The sequence below is a fragment of the Schistocerca gregaria genome, chromosome 10, assembly GCF_023897955.1.
Source record: "Schistocerca gregaria isolate iqSchGreg1 chromosome 10, iqSchGreg1.2, whole genome shotgun sequence".
Taxonomy (NCBI): domain Eukaryota; kingdom Metazoa; phylum Arthropoda; class Insecta; order Orthoptera; family Acrididae; genus Schistocerca; species Schistocerca gregaria.
In genome coordinates this window covers 213781148-213806523 of record NC_064929.1, presented here as the reverse complement: position 1 = coordinate 213806523, position 25376 = coordinate 213781148, and the positions used below count along the sequence as shown (strand labels likewise).

At 39.5% G+C, this 25376-nt stretch overlaps 1 protein-coding gene across 2 annotated transcripts in view; it reads right to left on the bottom strand.

Annotated features, from left to right (window-relative positions):
• LOC126293678 (protein unc-45 homolog B) overlaps positions 1–25376 on the bottom strand; it is a 112826-nt gene that overhangs the window by 21426 nt on the left and 66024 nt on the right. For both annotated transcript variants that reach the window (XM_049986971.1, XM_049986970.1), the window contains exons 10-13: positions 23872–24134; positions 16072–16344; positions 14569–14763; positions 8506–8676 (exon numbers count right to left, since the gene is read on the bottom strand). In XM_049986971.1, coding sequence (XP_049842928.1) covers positions 8506–8676; positions 14569–14763; positions 16072–16344; positions 23872–24134 — 902 coding nt within the window. The remainder of the gene's footprint in view (positions 1–8505; positions 8677–14568; positions 14764–16071; positions 16345–23871; positions 24135–25376) is intronic.

The following is a 25376-nucleotide window of genomic DNA, read 5'->3' as shown; positions in this document are numbered from 1 at the left end:
TGAGCACAAAAAATGAAATGTTACCAACATCAAAGGTGATACACCTGCCTGAGCGAAACCAGGTATACATTTATAAATTGATAAAGTAATCTATTTACACTGGTTTTATTTCAGCCTCATGGTCTAGGAGTAGCATCTCTGACCAGTAATCAAAACTTTCTGAATCCCAGGTGCAAAGCCAGCCACTACTTAAAGTTTAAATAAAAATCATCAGCAATGGCACCTGAAGACTCCAAGTATAAACAGTTACACACAATTTTTGTCTGGGACATGTGGCCTGTAACTGAAAAGCAGTCATGATGATCTCTCCATTGGCAAAAGATTACTGATTAGTCCCCCATTCATATCCCTGGAAGGGGACTCCAAAGGGGGAGGTAACCACGAGAAAAAGGCTGAATAAACAATGAAGGGATAACAAACTATCAGACAGAGAGTGCATTGTTAGAACTTTGAACATGGTATGGAAGCTAGAAAATCTGAAAAGGGAAATGCAAAGGCTCAGTCTAGAAATAGTGGGAGTCGCTGGACTACGGCGGAAAGGAGATATGAATTTCTGGTCAGATGAATATAGGGTAATATTAACAGCAGCATAAAACAGTTTAATGTAAGTAGGAGTTGTTAAAAATAAAACAAAGGAAAATCCAGGAAGGAATAATGACAATATTAGGAAAAGAATAGACTGCTACTCAGCATATAGTGGAAATGTTGAGTCGCAGACAGGCACAACAAAAAGACTGCTAAACAAGTAAGCTTTTGGTCAAAAACCCTTCTTCTGAATTAGACACAATGTGAGAGTCACATTTGCATGAATGTGTCTCTTGTCTAATTCAGGAGAAGGCTTTTTGGCTGAAAACTTACTTGTTTAGCAGTCTTCTTGTTGTGCCTGTCTGTGACTCAACATTTCCACTATATGCTGAGTGGTAATCTATCCTTTTCACAATAGTATAGTTGTTATAAATGGTATTATATACCTAGGCGTAATGTTACAAAGTAATGTGAAATGGAAGGAGCATGTAAGGATTGTAGTATGGGAGGCGAATGGTCGACTTCGGTTTATTGGGAGTATTTTAGGAAAGTGTGCTTTATCTGTATTGGAAATCATGTATAGGACACCAGTGCAACCTGTCCTTGAGTACTGCTCGAGCATTTGGGATCCACACCAGGTCAGGTTAAAGGAAGACACTGAAACAATTCAGAGGCAGGCTGCTAGATTTGTTACCAGTAGGTTCGAACAACGTGTAAGTATTATGAAGATGCTTCAGGAACTCAAATGGGAATCTCAGAGGAAAGGAGGTGTTCTTTTCAAGGGACACTATTGATAAACTTTAAAGAGACAGAGATTTCCACATCACATATTGGATTGTAAGACATGCCCAGTGCAAATAGACACTTGGATCACAATTTAGTAATGATGAAGAGAATGCTGAAGTTTAAGAGACTTCTCCAGAAGAATCAGTGTACAAAGAAATGGGATAATGAAGTACTGAACAATGATGAGATGCATTTAAAGTTCTCTGAGGCAACAGATACTGTGATAATGACTACCACAACAGGCAGTCCAACTGAAGAAGAATGGACATCTCAGGAAAGCGCAATCACAGACGTCAAGGAGACAAACACAGATGGTAAGTCTTGAGAAACCTGGGGAAATAGAGCATATACTTAAATCGATCGAAGAAAGAAGAAAGCACAAAACAATGGTGGAAAATAAAAATTACAGAAAAATAAGTAACTTGGTAAAGTAATAAATAGGAAATGCAACAATGCAAAGGAGAAACGGCTGCTGGAAAAATGTGAAGGGAATTCCAGCATTAAATGTAGAGAAGAGAGTGGTTAGGTGGAAAGAGGGGACTTGTCTGGTGATGTGACCGAGGAAGAAACAGGAGTCCATATAGGGCCTCCAGAGTTTAATAGTGCTTTGCAAAATTTGCAGTCAGAAGGCAGACAACTTTTCTTTGGAATTTCTGAAATCATTGGGGAAGTGACTATCATGTGACTATTCAAATTAGTATGAAGAATGTACAAATCTCAAGACACGTTGTCGCACTTTTTAAAAATTATCATCCGCCCAATCCCAAAGACAGTGAGGGCAGATACGTGCAGAAACTACTCCACAATCAGATTAACAGTCCACACACCCAAGTTGCTGATGGGAATAATACGCGAAAAAATGGGAAAGAAAACCGAGGATCCATTAGACGGTGATCAGTATTACTTCAGGAAAGATAAGGGCACCAGAGAGTCAGTTCTGATGTTGGGACTGATAACAGAATCAAGACTAACAAAAATTCAAGACACATTCATAGGGTCTGTTGAGCAGGAAAAAGTGTTTGAAAATGTAAAATACCTGACACTCTGATAAAAATGGGGGTAAGCTACAGGGAAAGGCGGGTAATATAGAATATGTACAAGAACTGAGAGAGGGCACTTAAGAATGGAAGGGCAAGAATGAAGTGCTCAGAGTAAAATGGATGTAAAAAGGGATGCAGTCTTTCATCTGTACTGTTCAGTCTTAACAATGAGAAACATTGGTGGAAATAAAAGAAAGGTTTATGAGTGTGATTAAAATAGAGGGTGAATGGGTATCAATGATAATATACACTGATGAGACTGCTATTCTCAGTGTAAGTCAGGAGGAAGTGCGGCAACTGTTGAATGGAAACAACAGTCTAACGAGTTATTTATTTATTTATTTATTCATTCTCTTGAAACAAATACAGGATTTGTTTTAGATTGTTGACATATTTGACACTTCCTGTCATAACTTTGTGGTGGTACATTTAAGCACTATTGATAGTTACTATTCTACTCCTTTGAAAGGAGTTCCTTAATATTATAAAAACATTTGAGGCCTCTACGAGGGTCATTCAATAATTAAAGAGACAGATTGATCTGGAGAAAAAAATAGTTTATTTTTACAAAACAATACTTTATCTACTTTCCAACATAATCCCATTGAACATTTATGCACTTGTTCCAACGGGCTACAAGCTATTTTATTCTGGCTGCAAAGAATTCTTATCTTGATGTTTGAACCAATTTACCACAAACTTTTTCATGGCCTTGTTGTCCTGGAACCTCTTGCCACGTAATGCCTCCTTGAGTGCATCAAACAAATGGAAATCACTAGGTGATAAATCAGGACTGTAAGGGGGATGATTCAGTGCTTCCCATCCCATTTTGTCAATAGTTTCACGGGTTAGTTGAGCAACATGAGGAGAAGCATTGTCTTGCTGGAGAATCACACCTTTCCTCTGAGATCCCCGTCGTCTCTCTCTCGTGGCTGGCTTCATGTTGTTTAACATCATCAACATGACTTTTCCTGCTGATTCTTAGGTTTTGAATTTTTTCTTGACATGTGAGTTGGTGTGCTTCCACTCCATGCTTTGTGTTTTTGATTCTGGCTCATAATATTGAACCCAATTTTCATCACAAGTTAAAATTTTGTTGAGGAAGTGCTCACCTTCTCTTTCATAACATTCCTTTAGTACTGTGCACACTCTCAACCTTGTTTCCTCATGTAGCCATGTCAACTTCTTTGGGACGCATCTTGCACATGTTTTGCGATATTTCAGCTTGTTACAGATAATGTTACAGGGTGTCCACGTGGAAGGGGGGGGGGGAAATTAAAAAAAATAAAATAAAATAAAAATGATTTTTTCCGGATTTACCGGTTAAAAACACAATTTCTCCTGGATGAAATTACGTATAAAGCAGGTGAAAATACATCCGTGTTAAGTAACAGTATACTTTACCTCGGAGCTGTAAAACCTATCAGTCCTTTGAATCGTAAAGGTCTTATACCGGTGGAGGACATCCCAGCACTTTAGGAAACGAAATCCAGGAAAAACAATGCGTTTGGAAAGTTGTTTGTTGCGAGACAATATACACAGAGTTTATTTTCGTATTGCGAAAGTATATACACAAATTCCACAAATTACAGCACGGTAGTTCCGAAGCTCTAAAATAGAGATTGCGTTGAGCTATGGACTTTTGTCAGCCAGTCATAGCTCATGTTACGTGATCTCGCTAGTGAATGACGGCAGTTATTCAGAGCATGAGGCCTATGAGAAAGACAGGCCGCGGCGTGTACGTTACGAAGGTAGGCCGTGCTCGCTCAACTCAGCAAAGTGCATTTCTACACCGGTTAACTCGTAAGTAGATGTGTATGTATGAATGAGAATTGCATCGTCTATTGGCATCCACTGTTATTAGTCCTACAGTGATAGGAAGTCCGTAGGCCTACTAACAGGCTCCAATTTGGCAATTAAAATCGTGCCAAAATGATTATCAGTTGCGTAGAAAAGTCAAAGTGTTCTGGCATGAAGAGACTTGTGACATTGCTCAGTAACACATTATGCACATTTTGCCATAGATTGCATAATTTTTTAGATATGAAAGAACAACATTAAATATGAAAACTAACTTGAAGCTTGGTCTTTTTTTAGAGTGTGTTAAACGTTAAGTCATATCAAATACAAATGTGCCGGTAAAATTTTAAATAGTGGGATAAATGACTTATCTTCTGGGTCCAACATTTTTCAAATGGCTGATTCTCAAAGTGTTATGTTCTGAAAGAGAGTTATAACGCCCTGTGATTTAAGAAATTCACTGTTCATTCTCACACATAACATAAATCATCTTGCGTGGGAATTTACTTTGAAATTAACACATCTCAAGCCACTATTCGTAATATTTTCTGGTGATCTGTTAGAAATGTAAACAATTGTGATGTTACACACATCGAATGCACGTTAGTTGTTACGGACGTACTGCATAATCTTCAACCTAAAGCCTTTGACACTTTTCGGTGTTGGCAAACTGATCTGTGCATTGTGTAAATTACCCATTTTCTACGCAACTAAACTTTTATTTTGGTGTTATTCTCTGATTTATGTTTCATTGCTGCTATATTATTCAGCAGTAGTGGACTAAAGTTCTTTGTCAGCGTATCAGATCTTACACGTCAAACTTTAACTGAAATCTAAAACAATGAAAAATTCAAAAAAATTCCGGGGGTTTTCCCAGATTTGTCCCGGATGAAAAAATTCCCGGCTTTTTCCTGGATCTCCCGGATGTCCCGGGCCGTATACACCCTGTGTTATGAACTGTACCAGTACTAACTTGAACCTTATTGACAATCATTTCCACAGTCACACAGCGTTCAGCACAAATAATGTCATCAATTCGACTTTCAAGTGAGAGAGTTGAAACTGCAACTGATCGGCCAGAACGGTGATTGTCAGTCACTGAATCGCGACCATTTTTGAACTGCTCTACCCACTTGTAAAAATTTGCACGATTCATACAACCATCAGCATAAACTTAAGACATTCTACAGTATATATTCACTGGTTTCTCGACTTAAGCAAGTAAAAAAATGAATAACACAACATTGTTCAACTAATGTGGCATTCAAGTGGACTCACCAACTTGAAATGTATTTTTGAGGTTATAAACAAAACAATGTTGACTCATCAGCCGATCAGAGCTCATCCTAGTGATGCCAAGTTAAAGCCATAAAAATACCAATCTTGTGCTACAAACAGTTTTTGCCCCAGACCGATTTGCCTCTTTAATTATTGAATGACCTTCGTAGTATCAAGATCGGCCAAGTCACAAAATTTACAAAAATGAGTTAAGTTATGAATTTAAAGTAGAAGTATGTCATTATCTGTGAAACAAGAATATCCTTCAAACTCAGCCATATCTTAGTGTTACAAAGCACTGAATTCTTTAAGTCATGGCATTTTTGTCTGGTATCTTATGTTCTCGGAGTACACAACAGTGTGTTCACATCAGCAGGCAAAACAATTCCTTACACTGCATATTCTTTAAAGCCATAATATATCATTTGTCTGTTGGCAACACTAATCTTTGCACACATTTCTGTATTCCCAGGCTTCTTACTGTACCTGCTGCAAAAGCAACTCTACTTCCTGTGTGCCTGTACTTTGTCTTTATTGTGTAGTGTGGCATGTATAATGTTCTGGCTGAGGACCTGAAGAATTGACTTTCTTATCTGGTGCTGCATAATGGAAACATCAATAGATGAAACACCCACACATCAAGTGCAAGAAAGCAGACATGCAACACACAAAGTGTAATACAACAACAAATTCAAGAGTGGTAAGTATTGGGAGAGCTGAAAAAGAAGCTAGGTGGTATGACATCTTTATAAATGTTGATGAATGTGAACAGATGTTGTCTAATCATGGGACTGTTTTTCATCTGGACGTAGCTTGTGAGCTGAGGACTGGACATCACAAGCTGCTGGTATACTCAAGTCGTCTTCTCAATCACATTTTCCATTAGCTAAGACCAAAATAATTAGGCCTATCATGAAGGAAGCAGAGAAGGCACAAAATTCTGTCCATGTAAAATAATGATATTGGCAAGTACAAAACTCTGTGTAAATGAGGAAAATTATAGACTTAATTGATATCTCACACTGTAATGGAAAGCGTTCCTCTTACTGCCTTTCGTTTCTGTTTCTCTCTCTCCCTCTCTCTAAAGAAGGGCATAAAAAATCTCCTGCACGAACACTTTGGTCCAACATTTGAAGATCTTCAATCATTGCAGTTTTATTAAACAATAAAAGTAGCTAATGAAACAGCTTGCACTGGTAATGAGAGTTCTAATGCCGTCTCCAAAGTCAGTATCAATGGTTCATGTGAAATGCCTAATATTGTAATTTAAATGAGGACAAATTGAAGACTTAAAACAACAGTATCATTCAGTATGTGTCAGCAGTGTCTACCTTAAAAATGATTCTAATAACATGGTTATTTGCATATCATTTTCTTTGTAGTGTGTTTGAGATGTAGGTGAACTACAAACTTTTAGTGAGAGAAATCCTATTTTGCATTCTCCTCAGTTCTGCAATGTTCTTCTTGATATGTTACTGTCAAATTCATGCTGAAATGCTTTTTTTACCGCTATAAAAAATTAATTACAGTGTCACTTTTTTTTCATTGGACTGCTTTCTACACAAGAGTCAGAACTTAAATTAATGAAAAAGGTTTCATTATGAATCAGATTAAAAAAATAATAGAACTTAAATACTAAACCATTAAGGATGTAACTACGAGAGGAAAACATCTGTGACTCTGATTGTTTTGTCTCTAGAGGTTTTTCAACCATACTGAAAAATATGCCTTCAGAGACCTGGCCAGTTTTGATACTACATGCCTCAGTTATTGCTAAGAAACTCCTTCAAATCCATTTCAAGGCAGATTCCATTTGAGCTTTTTGAATTTTTTGGAAGTTTGTTATAAAATTCGACCCTCATGTAATAGGAGCTATTGTCTACATCTGCCTTTCCAGGGAACAATCACAGTCTCTCCTAGTGATATATATGTATTTAAACTACTGTATCATGCAACACAATGAATTGAGAGTCAACCAAAGAATGACTAAAGTACTGAGGAAGATCAGAAATGAGATTAGCGATAAATATAACATCAAAATCAGTGACTATGAAGGATATTTAATTAAGGAATTCTGGTACCATGCAAAGAAAATAGCACATGACGGGTAAAGCAAGGATGACATGAAAAGTAGTGTAACATGGACACTGAGCGCATTTCTGGCCAAGAGAAGTCTACTATATCAAATATAGGCCTTAATTTGAGGAATAAGTTTCTTAGAATGTACTGTTTAGAGAACAGCGTTGAATGGCAGTGAGACGTGGGCTATGGGAAAACCGGAACAGAAGAGAATTAAAGCATTTAAGATGTGGAGTTACAGAAGCAGCTCAGCCAATGGCCACTGACTGCAAGAAGGTGAGATCTGCACTGTTGAGAGCCCCGTTGTGTTTTACTACAATTATTACATAAAAAGAGGAAGTCTGAAGAATTATAAATGAGCAGATTTGTCTTCAACCTGACTGTCAATGCACATAGTACATTAACATTAGATTGTATCAGCAGTAGTAAAAAAATTTACTATATGTATCACACGCTTAATAAAAGTTAACATAAGAAGATTTATAGGACAAAATATTAGAGAATTCTGCCCCCCCCCCCCCCCCCCCCCGCCCCCCCAAGTACATTAAATAATTTGGATCCGAGAATGTGAACATATTTAGAATTCACCCAAATGGGTAATACTAAATACATTTAACATGTCTTTTTCAGAGACACAACCTTACTTCAAATATATCACCACTGAACTGTACTTAACTGTGATATAGAAGGCAAGGAAGTCTTAGTAAAAGTGGAAATAATTGATCTTAAGAAACTATCCTGTTTCCTACACTCACTCATATCTGCATATGAAAATAATTAAAATCAAAGAGGAGAGCAATACTACTACAATTTATTTTAAATCATTACTACGAAAACGTTTTTCAGTTATATAGAGTTCTCTTCATTTCTTACAAAGTCCAATGTAGAAGAACTGATCAGCCAAAAGGAAGAACAGCTACCAAAGGTGTACTGAAACTTTAGTTGAAGATATACACCTATATTTTTGCACTTAGAGACCATTTTTTGGATCACAAACCTTCTCGCAGACTTTCTTGCTGGCAAAGGTGAGCATTGCTAGGGCACCCCCGGCTGCTTCTGCTGTCTCTTCATCTTCCTCCCCGCACAGCAGTGTCATGAACTTGACACGGTCGTTCTCACCCTCAAACATTTTTACCACGTCAGGTGATGACACCATGTTCGTCATTACCTGTAAAAGTAAAATATCTTACAAACACGATTAGTACAAAGACAGATGAAAACAAAGATTCAAATGCATTTTGTTACTCCACAACACGAAGAAAGAGAACGGGGTAAGGAGAGAGGGAGATGGAAGAGGGGAGAGAAAGGAGGAGGAGAATGACAGGAGAGAGAGGGGGTAGGGTAAGGAGGGATTTACCACACTGGAGCATAACAGGTCGGCTGTCCAGTCAATCCCGGCTCCTGAGGAAATTGGCTACAATTTACAATTTTTAAATAAAATTTTCTAATCCACTTACTTCTTTAGGCAGTATATCAGGGTAACATTCCGTTTCCTTCCTCTTTATCAATATGTATATGTACAGCACAAATAAATTTTACAGGGATATGCAGATATTACTCTACTGTTTTTCAGCATTTTTATTTTTCCCTGAAGTGGAAAAAATTTTCATAAGCCGTAGGGAATGGTAGGCTATCGATTTAAAATCACTTGTCAGCAGGAAATACTAAATGCTTAATTTATAGATATAGTGTTTTATTGTGATTTTTTCCTCATTTTTACAAATTTCTTCATGCAAATATGAAATCTTTCAAAACACTTGGGAACACGAAGGCCTGTGTTACATGGCCTACAGTAGTATCTGGTCTCTTTCCTCAATACCTTTCCTGCAGCTTTCCCTTGTACCCAACAGACCTTGCATCTTCTAGCTGGGTTTGTTTTCTTTCTGTTGGTGGCAGTTTCCAAGGAAAATGATGTGCTGTGAGTGTGTCTGCACTTGCAACTCCATAAGCTCAATGTGTGTCTTTATTTAGTTCCACTCCTCCTTTTTGAACCAATTGCTTTGCTAATTTATAGACAAAATATGCTAATCCACATTTTTTTGATATTGTGAATAATGTAGCGGCACCACTATTTAGGATAGGGAAAGTTAGTTTTGTGCAATATTCTGAGCGCACAAGTTACTGTCAGGCGCAGGACGGTTGACAGTAAGTTATGCTGACCAGCGATTGCGAAGTAGAATGGAGGCCACAGGGCCGTCGAACTGCTGAAAAGTGTAAACGCAGCAGTTTGCATGGCACAAGCTACAGGCAGAAGGGGCCCACTGGCACAATCTGGTGTGGTGAGTACGTGACTCAGAGCAGTGTGTTAGCAAAACAGGGGTGCACAGCAGAGTATAAAAAGGTGTCGTTATCTAACGAGAGTCATTCAAGTGTGGCAACTCTCCTGGACAGTGGGGCGTGTCACACCATTGGCTATACACAGCAGTAGATGGGGCACCAGTGTTCCAGCCCAGGGCGGGTCGTTGGTTCGACTAACTGAGGCCGACGCGGGGTCCATAGCCGGCCAGCCAGCAGCGGGCCACCACGGGCAGTCGTCCTGGCTTCCGACACACGCCACTGGCATCCCAAGGCGAGGGCTGCACATTCGGACACCAGATCACGGGCGCTTATCGTCGCCACGATCTCAGCCACAACGGCGAGAAGAAGCAGCAGCTGGTCGCCTGCGGCTCACACTGCGTAGCGGTGAGTCAGCAGGGAAGCAGACCGCTGAGCCAACTGTCGGCACATCCTGACACCGTCACAATTCCGCGGCACTGTGTTGCACTGGGCCACTGGGGTGCTTCCTCAGCATTCTGGGGCCACGTGTCGCAGACCAAGAGGAACGAGAGCACTGTAGTTGAAAACAATAAATCACGTGGAAAGTTCTCACTGGGTTTTAATTCGGTGCCTTCTACCTCTTCCCACTACATTCACAACTGCCCCCACAAAAATATGGAAGAAAATCTTTTTCCATCATTTTACAGTCTTTCACTGGAAGGGATAGTAACTCATCAGCTGGTCTCCTCTGTCAACACAAGTTATAGACAAGTTGTAGTCTAGTACAACATCTGGCTTTACTACCCCAACACAGCCACTCCTAGATTTTACACTGACATGTGAAGCAGTCATCTTATGCTGTGTTGACAACATGAGTAAATCATGTTTGTCTTTCCATTTCAAGCAGAAAAAGTGTCCTTCGTGATGAAATGTCAGTTCTCCTTTCTTTAGTTTTTGATACAAGGGCTATTCCGAAAGTAGGGAATGTTTCCATCTGACGCCACTAGACGCGTGCTGATTACGTGTATTTTGGTATGTAGGTGCTCGGCAGCTCAGTCGGCATCCATCCGTGACAGTTGGAACATCTCTGCACGTCTGGTTTTTCCGATACTCAAATTTGAAATGTGCGCTGCAATCGAAAATCCCGCCAGTTATGAGGTGCGCTCTGTGATACTGTTTTTGTTGACAAAAAAACCTAAAAACTATAGAAATTCATCGTGAACTGTGCGAAGTGTACGGTAACAACGCAATGAGTGAATGTTCTGTCTGGAAATGGTGCATTCGGTTTAAAAATCGTCAAACCAGTGTTCATGATGAAGAGAAGGGTGGATGCCCGAGCAATGTGACTGACGATCTCGTTGCTAAAGTTGATGGAATGATTTGTGAAAACCATCGCTTCACAATAACGGAGTTTTCGCTTTCTTTTCCACAAGTTTTATGGACTTTGTTGTTTGAAATTGTCACGCAAAAACTAGGCTACCACAAATTTTGTGCACGATGGGTGCCCAAAATACTTACAGAGCGCCATAAAGAACAGCGCATTGGAGCAATGTTGACATTTCTGGAGGCCTAATGCAAACATGGTGATTCATTACTGGATTGAATCGTAACCGGTTACAAGACTTGGGTGAAACACATCAATTGCAAGACAAAATTACAATCCATGGAGTGGGGCCACACAAGATCTCCCCCAAAAACCAAGAAAATGTCTCTAGGCAAACCTATCCTGTTCTTCATCACAGTTACAACTCCCAATATGTTGCTTTCCCATTGTTCTTCAAAGACTGCAGGACTTGAATAAAATCTGTTCATGTATACCACATCTCCTTTCCCCAATTAAGAGGAACATAGCCTCAGCAGTAGGGACTTGACAGAATTGTGAACATTTCCTTTTCCTCTGGTATAAACTTCAGTGTTGCACATGTTTGAGCATCAATTACAACATATAGTTTTATCCGATATTTCTCTGGGTTGTCTTTCATACAAATACAGAATCCAATTCTTCCTTGAAAAGGATATATTGCTCCACCCACAGTTAGATTTCGTGATGAATAAAAGACTTTTTTGCATCTTTCTGTGAAAAAGTCCCAAACAGGTCTTGTTTTATGCAGAGGGTTATGGCCTGGGTCTTACTGAGGTATCCACAGTGTATTATCGTTCACAATCCTGAATGTGGCAAAAAATCTGTCTCACGACATTAGCTGAAAACCAAATGATGAAGCAAGCGTAGCATCTTCAGACCAATAATCCCTAATTTTAGGTCTCTTTACAACACACGTATGCAAAATTATTGCAAAAAATTGATATAATTCATGCATCCTCACTACTTCCCATTTCTTCCATACAGATTTTAGTCTGATTCTGTTCTGATAGCGAAGTTCAGAATTAGTATCAGTAGTATATATATTTGTCTCTGACCTTACTTTAGAAGCACGCAATGATAAAAAAATTGCAACAAAAAATCCAGTTCTGTTGATAATGTATCAACAGGAACCTGAATTCCAATCGTTTCTTCAAACAGAGGTAATTCAGGGAGTGCATCAAAATCCATTATGAAGGGCAGGCTGTTGAACTGAAAGACAAATCTGGCTAACAGAAACTTATGCATTAGCTTTTTCGTACTCACTACCATCATGTCTATCAGCAGCACAGGTTTCGCACTCCAGCTCCCGTAAGTCATCATCGTCTTCTGAAAAATCGCTGATGTCGTCCGAAAGATCATCAAGTTCTGAGTCATTGTTCAAGAGTTCTTCAATCACTAACTTTGAAAAGCAATATCTGTTAGCCATTTTCACTATTTATATGTTTTTATACACGGGAAGGATGCACACAATAGCACAACACAGCAGCTGACATAGAACAAAATAACCTTTAACAACATTCCAAGTGCCCACGCTGTTCATGTAGCACTGGTACCATTCATTAGAGACTGGCATGCGCTAGCCATCAACAATTCACTTACAACAAGCCAAACAATTAATCTCACCACTTATAAATGTAAAACAAGCATTTAAATTACAAATAAATAAGTCGGGAGTGAAAAAAGTATGACATACATCCGTCAGATTTGATGGTTAAAACAGTGCACATATGTAGTACGTCCATTGGTGCCAATGTCTTAAGGGTTACGATAAGGAGGGAAGGGAGGAAGGAAGTAGGGAAGGGGAAGGGGAAGGGGGAGGGGAGGGGAGGGGAGGAGGGAGGGAGGGAGGGAGGGAGGGAGGGAGGGAGAGAGGGAGGGAGGGAGAGAGAGAGAGAGAGAGAGAGAGAGAGAGAAGTGTAAGGAAAGGAGGAGGAGAGGGGGGGGGGGGGGGAGAGAGAGAGAGAGAGGAACAGAAGGGTAGAATATAAGAGGAAAAGAGAAAGGGTAGAAGGTAAGAGAAAAGAGAGGGCATTGGAAGAGGATTGCTAGAAAGGGTCGCAAGAGAGAACAGCTAGAGTGGGCAGGAAGGGAGAGTTCTAATTTTGTTCAAAGAATTCATACCACAGATTGCATAACACAGTAGATGGCTGAAGACAAGATACATGTTTATTTTCTATGTTATTGTACATTAATTTTTGTGAGACAAATATAGCCAGGGAGGATTATTATGCAGATGGTCCGATAAGTCTGTTAAGTTTCCACAAAAGTTGGAATATTTTTGTTACTCCTTCATGAGTGGTAAGCTAGATTATTTCAAGGATCATATAAAAAATTTCAACAATGTACAGTTCACTGCTGAGAGCCACCTGAATTGGTCAGTGTGTCAACTGTGATTGAAATGGGAGAAAATCGAATTTCATACTGTTTTTAAACAATTTCATTTGATGGGTTGGACTGCCACATAAATCAAAACAGAACAGCAAGAAGTTCATAGAGACTCTGCACCACGATTGAAAACCATTTAGTTTTGGATTAATGAATTTAAACGTGGCCAGATAAGCACAGAAGATAAAGCACGCTCTGGCCATCCAAGCTGAGGTCACCACAAAAGAAACCATTGACAAAATCCATGATATGGTAATGCAAGACCACCAAATAAAAAAATTGTGAGATTGCTGAGACTGTAGGTATATCAACTGAGCCAGTGCACAATATCCCTCATGGAGAATTTGTTACGAAGGAGCTATGTGCGAGATGGTTGCCACGATTCTTCACAGTCGACCAACAACTCATCCAGGACAACATTTCAACACAATATCTGGTGATGTTTAATTGCAATCTGCAACACTTTTTCTGCTGATTTGTGATGGTTGATGAAATCTGGATCCACCATTACACACCAGAGTCAAAATGATGGACAAAGGCTGGTCACATTGGAACGAAGAAGGGAAAGATAATTTTTTCAGCTGGGAAGTCCCATGTTAATATGTAAAAAAGGACTCTTTCATCAGGATAATGCACAATCCCACACATCAGCGATAACAATGGTGAAAGTGCCGCACCCTACTCACCAGACATAGCCCCCAAGTGACTTTTTCTTGTTCCCTAACTTGAAACTTTGGCTTGCTGGCAAGAAACTTTCATAAATGAGGGAGTGATATTTGCACTCAATGACTATCTTGCAGAGTTTGACAGAACCTATTTTTATGATGGAATGGAAAAGATGGAGGATTGCTGGACCAACTGTATATTCCTCAAAGGAGATTATGTCGAGAAGTGAGGTGAGTTGTTTACAAAAAAATACATTTTTTCTTGTGTTTTTATCAGGCTTATCAAATAACTCTCACACTTGCATATTTAACACTGGAAGGAAATGAATAAACTGCTCGATCACGTAACACAATTTCAATTTTGCACCAGCCTCTGTTATGCCGCATGTACCTGCGTGGCGGCTCTCCTCAGCATCGTGTGGTCCTCGTACATGTAGTGCTCAATCTTCTGGATGCCGCCCTCCTTCACAATACGTGCCCTCACATTCTCCGCAACCTGTGCCAGGTTGCAGAGAGCGAGCAGGGCTTCGAAGTTCTCCAGAGCTGAGCACTCCATGTGCAGCAGCGATATGAGTGGCCTTATCACCTGTGAAGGACAAATTGGGTCAGAAAAATACAAATACTGGGGACAATGCAGTATTAGTGAATCCTGGTCAGATTAGCAATTAACTGCCACTCGCAAGGCCAATATCTGTTCAAAATACGCAGTATGTGAATACACAAGGAACGCTTTATTATGAGAACATATGAGTTGTGACATCTCAGGAAATTGCTTATGATGGATGTTTGTTTTAGAGCAGGAAAGTTATTTTCATACTAATTTTCACTCATCTGTGTTTTTTATATTATGTTATTTGCAGTCAATTTTGAAGCCTTTTATGGCTTCAGCTTGAGACACTTAAGCATAGTTATTGAAATGTTGTACATATGCAAATAAACAACCTACTGTTCCAGCACAAATTACTAATGTGGTAAATATAACATATTTAGTCAAAGTTATCAGTATGACACACACACACACACACACACACACACACACACACACACACACAACTAATTACTATTGCATATAGAAGCAACATTATCAAAACAGTATATATTCACAATTATTGAAACATATCATTTCCTGGTTGCACCCTTAGGGTAGTGCAGGTTGCTATTATGAATGTCGAAATGTGATTGAGTCAATGATACATTAGGAATCCTATGATCTTCATTTACATAAAAACAAAGTCATAGAAATCCATGGTCATAAGAATTATTATTTCATGATTAAATAATTATATTTTGAAATATTTTACATAAAATTTTTTAAATTAATTTCTATTAATTCTGCTAACTATATAACAGCAATTATCTCTGACGAAGATGTAAATTCTTTGCTGCGTATGGCATCTCTGTTCTTTTTCGTTGTGCACAGATTTAGCAGGAAGTAACTGCAGATGGAAGTTAAGGTGTTTGTGTGGCTACAGAAAGCAGATGTATTACTGGTTCTTTCTGTTCAAATTGTGCGGTCATAAAATGAGTGATGTTGCAAAATACAAACAGCCATGCCACACTGCCAATCGGATGATGGCTACGATTCAGTGACTTCATTGAGAAACACTGAGTTTTCACATCTTTAGTAACCTGAAGAATGATGCGTGGCCATCGGTTTCAGTCAGGCAAGAAAGTGGAAGGGTGGATGCTATTGTGGATCTGTCAGTGGCTGACCGCATTCTATGAAACAGGAATTGAACATCCCGTCTCCCAGTGATATAAATGTCTGCAACGCATGTGGAACGATTCCACAGTCTTACTGTGGCAGGTATTTGGTTTTTATTTTACTGCCTCTTACACACAATGACCACAACCCTGCCACCAGGTGTAACAGAAAGGTGTACACTTCACTCACCTCGAGCACGCGCTGGCCAGGGAAGGCGACCTTGGGGTCTATGGAGATGCCAATGCGGGCGAGCGCCTGTGAGGCCTGCCGCTTGCCCCGCTCGGAGCCCTCGAGCGCCAGCGGCAGCAGTGCCTTGGCACCGCCCTGCTGCACCACAATGCCACGCAGCTCCGTCTCCCCACACAGCGCGTTCAGCACACGCGCGATCAGCTCCCGCGCATTGTGGCTGTCCGTCTTCGCCAGAGCCACCAGGGCCGAAGTCACGCCCTCCTTTCCGAGGACCTGTAAAACGGACCGAGCGGTAACTGTGAATCTCGTCGACAGTGTATTTTGCCGGTGTGAGAAGCAAACCACAGAGGTACTATTATAATGGTTAAAAAAAGGAGCTAGCAGAATAAATGCGTAACATATTGCAAATATAGTCCAAGCCAGAACAAAAGTTCATATGTACTTTGATGAGCAGACCTTACATGTTGGCCTTCTTTGATTTTATTCATACTTATATAACTTGAAGCTGCATGCCCAGACATCAATATCCTAAAGCAGTATGATGCAATTCTCAAGAAGCTGGAGAAAAAGATACCTTTGAAGATTAGAAGATTTCTTTGCACTGTTAAGAGTAAAACCATTTGCAAATTATTAGCACAGGTGTCAGTAACTCAGTGCACAATTTCTAAGTCTCGCAACTGTAAGATTGTTTGTTCAAACCTTGCTAACATCAACTTGTTTTACATTAAAAAATAGAAACATTAACTAACAAACATTCAATCATATTTTTTTAATAAAATAACATCTTTTTACAATACTTTTTCATTTAGGAATAAGCAATTTTGCCTGTCTGTAACAAATCTTAATTTATTTCTATGGAAACAGTCATTAATAATAAAAAGGTGCCATTTTTATTTAAAAACAGATTCAACATTTGTTAAATTAAGTTTCTAATTGTCAATGCATATGGGATTAAAAAAATACTGATATTGGCAAGATTCGAACCAGGAAGTTACTATTAAGAATCTTTTACACTATGTTCGAAGCTACCAGCAATTACCTAATAATTTGTATGGTAACAAAAGTTCCTGCAGAATGCAAATAATTAAGGAGTAGAGGAGATGACTCACAGGACAGGAGAAGAGGCACATAAAACATAATAAAAAGTTGCTGGCTTTCTGAGGAATCCATTAGAGAGATACAGAGACCACCTGCTTGCAAACCTCCCCCTCCTCCCCACACACAAATATCACATGTCTGACATGACCGAACAGCTTCCACATGATAAGGATAGCACAGAAGACAGGCAAATCTGAATTTGAAGCTGTATGTTGTGTCTAGCTAAACAAGATACCATTCACAGGCACAACACCTACATTCAGTGTCAAAGCCTAATAGTACTCATGCAGCATAATTATGTGTGGGTTATTATGCCACATGACTACTACTAAGGCTTTGACATTGAATGTAGTTGTTCTATCTTCTAATGGTATCTCTAGGTATCTCGTTTAGAGAGGCAACACAAGGCTTCAAGTGGGATTCGAATTTGCCTGTCTTACGTCCTATCAATATCGTGTGCTGTTTGGTCATGTCTGAGCAGTGACATTGCAGAGTTGACAGATTAGTTATGGTTTGTGATCCTATTTTGCAGTGACTACAAACTTCACTTTTGTGGTGAGCTAAGAACGTGTGGTTTATTATGGAGGAGAGGACACCCCATAAGAATTTGTATGTTGTGCTGTTATTGGGTCTACAAATTTACACTTGTCGTTATTTATGAACCGTTCTCACACACATTACTCATATTACACACAGATAGTGGAACTTCATAGACAGAGCTCATTTTGACTCACTAATGCTAACTACAGGGTGTATACTGATGGTAAGAGACTGTTTACATGTTCATATGGTTGATTTATATACTCAAAATATACTTTTCAGTACTCTCACTGACCAACAGTCCTGTTTTGTGGCCATTTTGAGTTCACAATTACTGCTAGTACATACTCTCGAAGGTCGATTTATTTAATGACTGGCTGCAATTATCATGAAACACAATTATTTTGTAGCTATAAGTGATTTACTTTAATTAATGAATAGAACAAATTACAATTTATGTATGTTTTCTTCATCTAATGATAATGTGCTGAAATAATGTTAGGTATATATTGTGTTTATTAATGAAAGAATATTTGTTAGCATTTTTGTAACACTGTTTGATGTATATAGAGGCTGATGATGTAGCACCAAAACTGATTACAATGAATAAATGATTTTTAAAACACACACAGCTGAAGATGGTACAACCAATCCTAAAACAACTGTTCTGTCAAAAGTAACGTAAACTGAATGACAGAAACAGCAAAAAAATGAGGCATCAAAATGAAATTATTCCTCATTGACATTATTTCCAAGAAGTATACATTTGTAACTGCAATTTAGATTTCAATTGCATGTTTCAGTGCCATCCAAATATTTGGCAAGGAGCTGTGAGTAGTATATTTGCACAAGAGGAGTGTATAATAAATGATATGGACCGATTATTTTTATTAATGAAACCTAAAGCCACTGCTTAATGGCAAATGCTGCCCCACATGAACAATTTCTTAATACCAAGCAAGCACGCAAACTAGCCCTTATAAATATCTCTTCTATGCTATCCAGTTCGTGCAAGATATATCTGTGCCTCAAATGTGAAATATCAACCATTAACAAATTCTTGACAACCACGGAAATGCAATGGTCAGATGTGATTATGACATTCACTGATGGGTCACAAACACTGGATTCACCATGTGTGGCTAGCACCTTCTTTTGTTTTATACAATCATTATCCCTCCCTCAGAACAGTGGCTACCAAGCAAGCTCTCCAATTTCTTAGGTAATTTGGTCTGAACAAGATGCCTGTCATATTTGGCCCATTAAGTGTACTATGACTCTTACCATAACGACAACAGAAGGCAACAATGTTCATTTCATGAACGTGATGCAGAAAGTAGTTGAGCCAGTGTGATATGGAAATCCAACTGAATTTCCTGTGGATGGGATGTGCAGACAATTAATGGATACACGTAACATCACATACATCTGGTAAGAGCAATTACAGTGGAAACATGAACACAACTGCAGGTCGGTCATGTGAGCATCCATTGTGGCTGGCTCTGCCTCAGTTTGCCATTACTTGACCGCCTCTAAAAGGGGGAACTGCAGAGTTTACTGTGTCTTTAGTGCAAAAGATCCTGAACTTGGCATCTTCACCCTCTTGCCTACCTGTAACTTTACTTGTGAAATACATTTTAATCGACTAGTGTAGGAAACTGATATTTCTACTCTGGAGTGATCTCCATATACAATAAAAATCTCATTTTTATGTTGACGCACTTTATGTGTTCCCCCTTTTTACGTTCATTTTTGCTTGTCCCAACAATTCTCTCAATACCACGTTTTCCTGTAATTAACAATTCTGTGTTACAACATTTCCCACATTTTAAGTTTTCTTTGACATTATCACAGCTTTTAACACTGGCTTCTGCAAAAAGCACATCATATTCCTGCTCGAAGTAAACCTGGGAACAAAGCGGAAAACAGACTATATGCAGAATTGCTGATCGTATAATGTAGTGTTAGCAAGGTAAGTGAGATTTTCATTGTCGGTGTGTCGGCCCACGGCCACCTGTGTTATAGGTTTGCAGTGTTTGAAAGGGTGGGAAATTACGCTGAGTCACTGCATTAATGATAATCACAATCTGATGATGCTGACATTAGTAGCGTAACCTTCCTCCTTCTCATTGTGTTGTATTACAACAGCTTTAATTTGCTTTCACAGTCATTTATGCAAATAACCAGTGCTTTTGAAGACAGCCATCTTTATAATGGGCTTTCACAAATCTTTGCTACTTCAGCGTCAAATATGCTGATCTGTACTTGGTGTGCAGTCTTAGGTCGGTACAACCTGATGACAGATGTAAACATTCCTCCTCGAGATGTTCCGTAACTCGACGACAATTTCTGCTCTCTTTCTTACCTGGGATGTCCCTGAACTGAGTGATCTCCTTCTCAGCAACAAGCTGTTGATTTTGGGCCTATTGTTCTCCACTTATGAAGACTGCCAAATTTAGTGTTTTAACCAATACTGTATTAAAAGTTTTATTTGCTGTAATTTTATTATGATTATCACTAATAAGTCTTACATTAGAACACACATACATCTTTTTAATGTGGTTTCACATAAAACTTTGGCTTCCAGGTTTTATCTACGCCATCTGACACAATCGGAGTGAACAGGAAAACCTGTGCTCGCATTTGCGTGTGTCAGCACTCAGCCACTGTCTTTGTGATTATCGTGAAGGCAATAGCTCAGTGCTAACACACACGCAAGTGAGAGTTCTTTTCTTCTCTCTGATCAAATCCAATGGTTTAAATAAAACATGGAAGCAAAAGTCTTTTGTGAAACTACATTAAAAAGATAATCAAGTTCAAATGTGAGACTTATTACTGATAGTCATTATACAGTCAAATGCCAAACAAACTGGTACAGGTACGTGTATTCATATACAGAGATAAGTAAAGAGGCAGAGTACGGTGCCGTGGTCAGCAACACCCATATAAGGCAAGTGTCTGGCGCAGTTGTTAGATCGGTTACTGCTGCAACAATAGCAGGTTATCAAGATTTAAATGAGTTTGAACGTGGTGTTGTAGTTGGTACACGAGCAATGGGACACAGCATCTCCGAGGTAGCAATGATGTGGGGATTTTCCCGTACGACCATTTCACACGTGTGCCGTGAATATCAGGAATCCGATAAAAAATCAAATTTCTGACATCGCTGCTGCCGTAAAAATATCCTGCAAGGAAGAGACCGATGATGAATGAAGAGAATCGTTTGACGTGACAGAAGTGAAACCAGTCAGCAAATTGCTGCAGATTTCAATCATCAACAAGTGTCAGTATGTGAACCATTCAACAAAGCATCATCGATATGGGCTTTCAGAGCTAAAGGCCCACTCGTGTACTCTTAATGACTGCACAGTACAAAGCCTTATGCCGCACCTGGGCCTATTGACACCGATGTTGGACTGTTGATGAATTGAAACGTCTTGCCTGGTCGGATGAGTCTCGTTTGTATCGAGTAAATGAAGGCATATAACCTCACGAATCTGTGGACACTGCATATCAGCAGTGGACTGTTCAAGCTGGTGGAGGCTCTGTAATGGTGAGAAATATGTGCAGCTGGAGTGGTATGGGACTCCAGATATGTCTAGATATGACTGACATGTGACACGTACATGCGCATGCTGTCTGACCACTGCGTCCATTCGTGTCCATTGTACATTCTGATGGACTTGGGCAATTCCAGCAGGACAATGCGACATCCCACACTCAGAATTGCTACAGAGTGGCATCAGGAACACTCTTCTGAATTTAAACACTTCCACTGGCCACCGAACTCCCCAGACATGAATATTATTGAGCATATCTGAGATGCCTTGCAACATGCTGTTCAGAAGAGATCTAGACCCTCTCGTACTCTTATGGATTTATGGACAGTCTGCAGGATTCATGGTGTCACATCCCTTCAGCATTACTTCAGACATTAGTTGAGTCCACACCACGTTGTGTTTCGGGACTTCTGCATGCTCACACGGGCCACACATGATATTAGGCAAGTATAACAGTTTCTTTGGCTCTTCAGTGTAAAATTACGGTAAATAAAACTTGTAACACAATACTGGTTAAAACACTTAAGTTGGCAGTTTTCGTAAACAGAGAACAATAGGCACAAAATCTGCAGCTTCTTGTGTTTCCTATGTGTTCCTGTATTTTACCCTTCCCCACATTTTGCACTTCTTTGTGTCAGTCTGCTGAAATGTGTAAAAAGGGAGTTTTACTGTAGGTTCCATTGGGCTCTGGCGAACATTTCTTCAAGAACTGTTTCCTGTTACAGGTGTTATTTACCTTAATAAGTGAGGGTTATGACGAGTAGCACACAGAGGCAGTCAACAAAACCAGCACATGAAGATCTTCACACAGGATGCAACATACACCGTGCATTTGTGTGTCTTCTTTTTCAATGCATCCCACCACATATATAAACTTAAAACAATGGTACATAATACTTGGAAATAAATATGGGAACAAACATGATGGCCTAGAGCGACCAGTAATATACATGAAAATTGCCCCCTCCCCTCACAGAAGGTGGTGGTTTATCGACTGGATGTATAGCAGGCAGGACCTGATGTAATGTTCATTCTGCGGATATGCTTCCATCATGGAAACTTTCCCACTCACCTCCATGGGACAGACATTACAGACTCCCTGCCCAGCTTGTGCCAATCATCATGAGAAGGTGATTCAAATCACATATTTTTCTCCCGTGAGCTGTATCATGATTAGTAAGTATCATTAAGCAAGAGATTAAGCAAGATGATTCACCAACTTTCCGCTAGCATCGTACCATGTTCACATCAAACAATATGGTGACTCCTAGAATCATTGTGGACTTTTGAACCTCATTGTGGTCTTTATAACCGACTAAATGTCACATATAATTGAGAGTATTTCCGTGGACAGTTTCTGTATTTGTGTGCCCTGTGTTTGCTTACTTTTTTTAAAGCCATCACACTTACCACCTAGTAACAAAGTGATGATTGCATAGTATTTACATTAAACAGCAATAAAAAATTAAAAACTGACAAGTATTACAAAGCAATTAGTTCTTTTGTTACGGGGAACCTTTCTTTGGCACAACAATTTGCTAGTTCCCTACCGTGCAGTAAAGCCTGTATCTGAACTCAGATCAATAATTAATGTAACACTTTCTGAATTAAATACAAGATGCTTCGAATAAAAAACAGTACCTAATCATAAAGAATGCCTCCATATCAATCGTGAAAAATTATAATTACAAAATGTTTAATTTTTATGTTTAATCTCGAATGAGTGGCGATCAGAGCAACAAGGCTTCGTATACTTCATTGGGAGCGGTTTGGGTTCTATCGGGCAGAACAACACATTTAGCTGAAGCCTGGTGACTTTGGGAAGTTATTGCCATTTTGTTTTAATTTCCTGTGACCTTTATTACTGAAATTGTGAAACGAAGAAAAAGTACACAAAATACCGTACAAGTTTAACTTTTGCAATATGCAGTTACATATCATATCTTGTACTAAAAAACTGTCAAAACCGTATAAATTTGATCACGAAAGCGACACAACATGCTGCAAATTAGTACTATCATGAAAGAGACAAATACATATCTTTTTGCGAAGTGTACACATAAACGATGTTGTCTGGAGACTTGTCAACTTTCCCATATTTTTTTGTACACTTTAAACAACTAATTAAAAAAGAAAAGTATTTTCTGATATGAAAGAGTCAAAGACTATCTGTTATTGGACTATCAAAATGAAATGATCTACCCCCTCAAACACTTACACAATGTTCCAAAAAAGTTCAATTAAAGGAAAGCGAGAAAGAATAAGCGAGCACTGAATATATCGAAGACTACAAAAATAATATAATGAACACCTCAAGCTGAACAACATCTCTAGCACAGAGTTACAAAGATCACCTCTGTTTAACCCTATAGCAATAATATAAATAACTTGTTAAGAGCCAATATCCTACATCGTAAAAATTGTGATAATATCTGGACGATAGTAGTAAATATTCCTGGATAGAACCTGCAAGTAAAGAGAAAATACACATATATAGTGTTTTATACTGTATTTCTAAATACGATGTATGCAGAATGCCAGCATGATGTAACATAAGAGTAAGGTGCGTCACAGCAAGTTAATCACAGGGCGCATTACTTACCAGGAGACGCTTGGTAACAAAGTCGGGATCGTCCAGTTCATGTTCCTGTGGTATGTGCTGTTTCGCAAACTTGGCCAGCTCTACCATCTCTGGAATGACCTCTTGCTTCTCGTACGCGTTTGCCAGGTTGACCAGTGCAGTCACGGAGCAGAACGTTACCGACTGGTCTCCGGAACGGGCCACGTCGAACAAGGCACGGAGGGCTTCTCGGTCCTCGATCAGTTTCTCCTTGACGTCTGCGTCCAGAGTCAGGTACGACAGACCTATTGCGAGACAAAAAAACACTGACAAATAGTGAGGAATGTAAAGAAACACACACAGCTGCTGTCTTTTTCTTCAAAAAAGAATGCACAAATGTCGACAAGCAAAAGTCGGTAGAAATTAATGTGTCCATAAGAAGGTCAATGCACAAAACAAATGACAACGTCAACCGTCGTACCGTAGTGAAAGATCTTGCCGAGAGCCTCAGAAAATTATGGCAACACATAGAGATCACTGAGAAGATTGAAGGCTTCTATCTGGCCACTCGGCAACCAGTCTGGGGAGACAGTAGAAGGCAGGAAAAGGAAAACCGATGTTTCAATTTTCATGTTTAAGAGCTCATTCGCACAGGAGGATGGTACAGATGTAGTGTCATTTGACTGTCGCACAGACTCCCACGTGGAGGGCACGGAAATGGGCATCTCTGGTATAGGGACGCAACTGAAAGAGTCAAAAGCAAATAAGTCACTACGTCCAGATGAAATCCCAATTTGGTTTAAAGACAGTACCGTGTGACACCGGTTCCTTACTCAGATCACATTTATCGCTAATCTCTCGCCCGGTGAAAACTCCCAAGCGACCAAAAAAATTTGCAGGTGACTCCTGTACATAAATAGAGGAAAGGAACAGATCCACTTAATTAGGAGCAATATCCTTAGCATCAGTTTGCTGCAGAATCCTCGAACTATTCTGCGTTCAAATATAATAAATTTCCCAGAGACCGAAAAGCTTATTTCCACAAATCGACAGGGTTTTAGAAAGCATCACTCGTGTGGAGCACAACTCACACCTTTCTTACACGATATACTGCGAACTGCGGATGAAGGCTGACAGGCAGATTCCGTATTTTAGAAAGCATTTAACACTGTTCCCCATTGGCGTCAGTTACTGAAGGTAAGAGTGTATTAAGAGGTTCTCATATATGTGAGGGAGTCAAAGACTTATCAAGAAATAGGACTCAGTATGTCCTTGATGGCGAATTCTCAGAAGAGACAAAGGTAGTGTCAGAAGTGCTCCAGTGAAGTGCAATAGAATCACTCTTACCCTGGCAGACGAGAGGAGTAGCAATGTAGAGTCATTTGCTGATGACGCTGCACTGTACGGAAAGGTGTCACTGTCGACTGACTGTAGGAGGACACGAGACAACTTGGACAGATTTTCTAGTCGGTGTGATAAATGGCAGCTTGCTCTAAATGTAGAAATATGTTAGTTAATATGGATGAGTAGGAAAAACAATCCTGTAA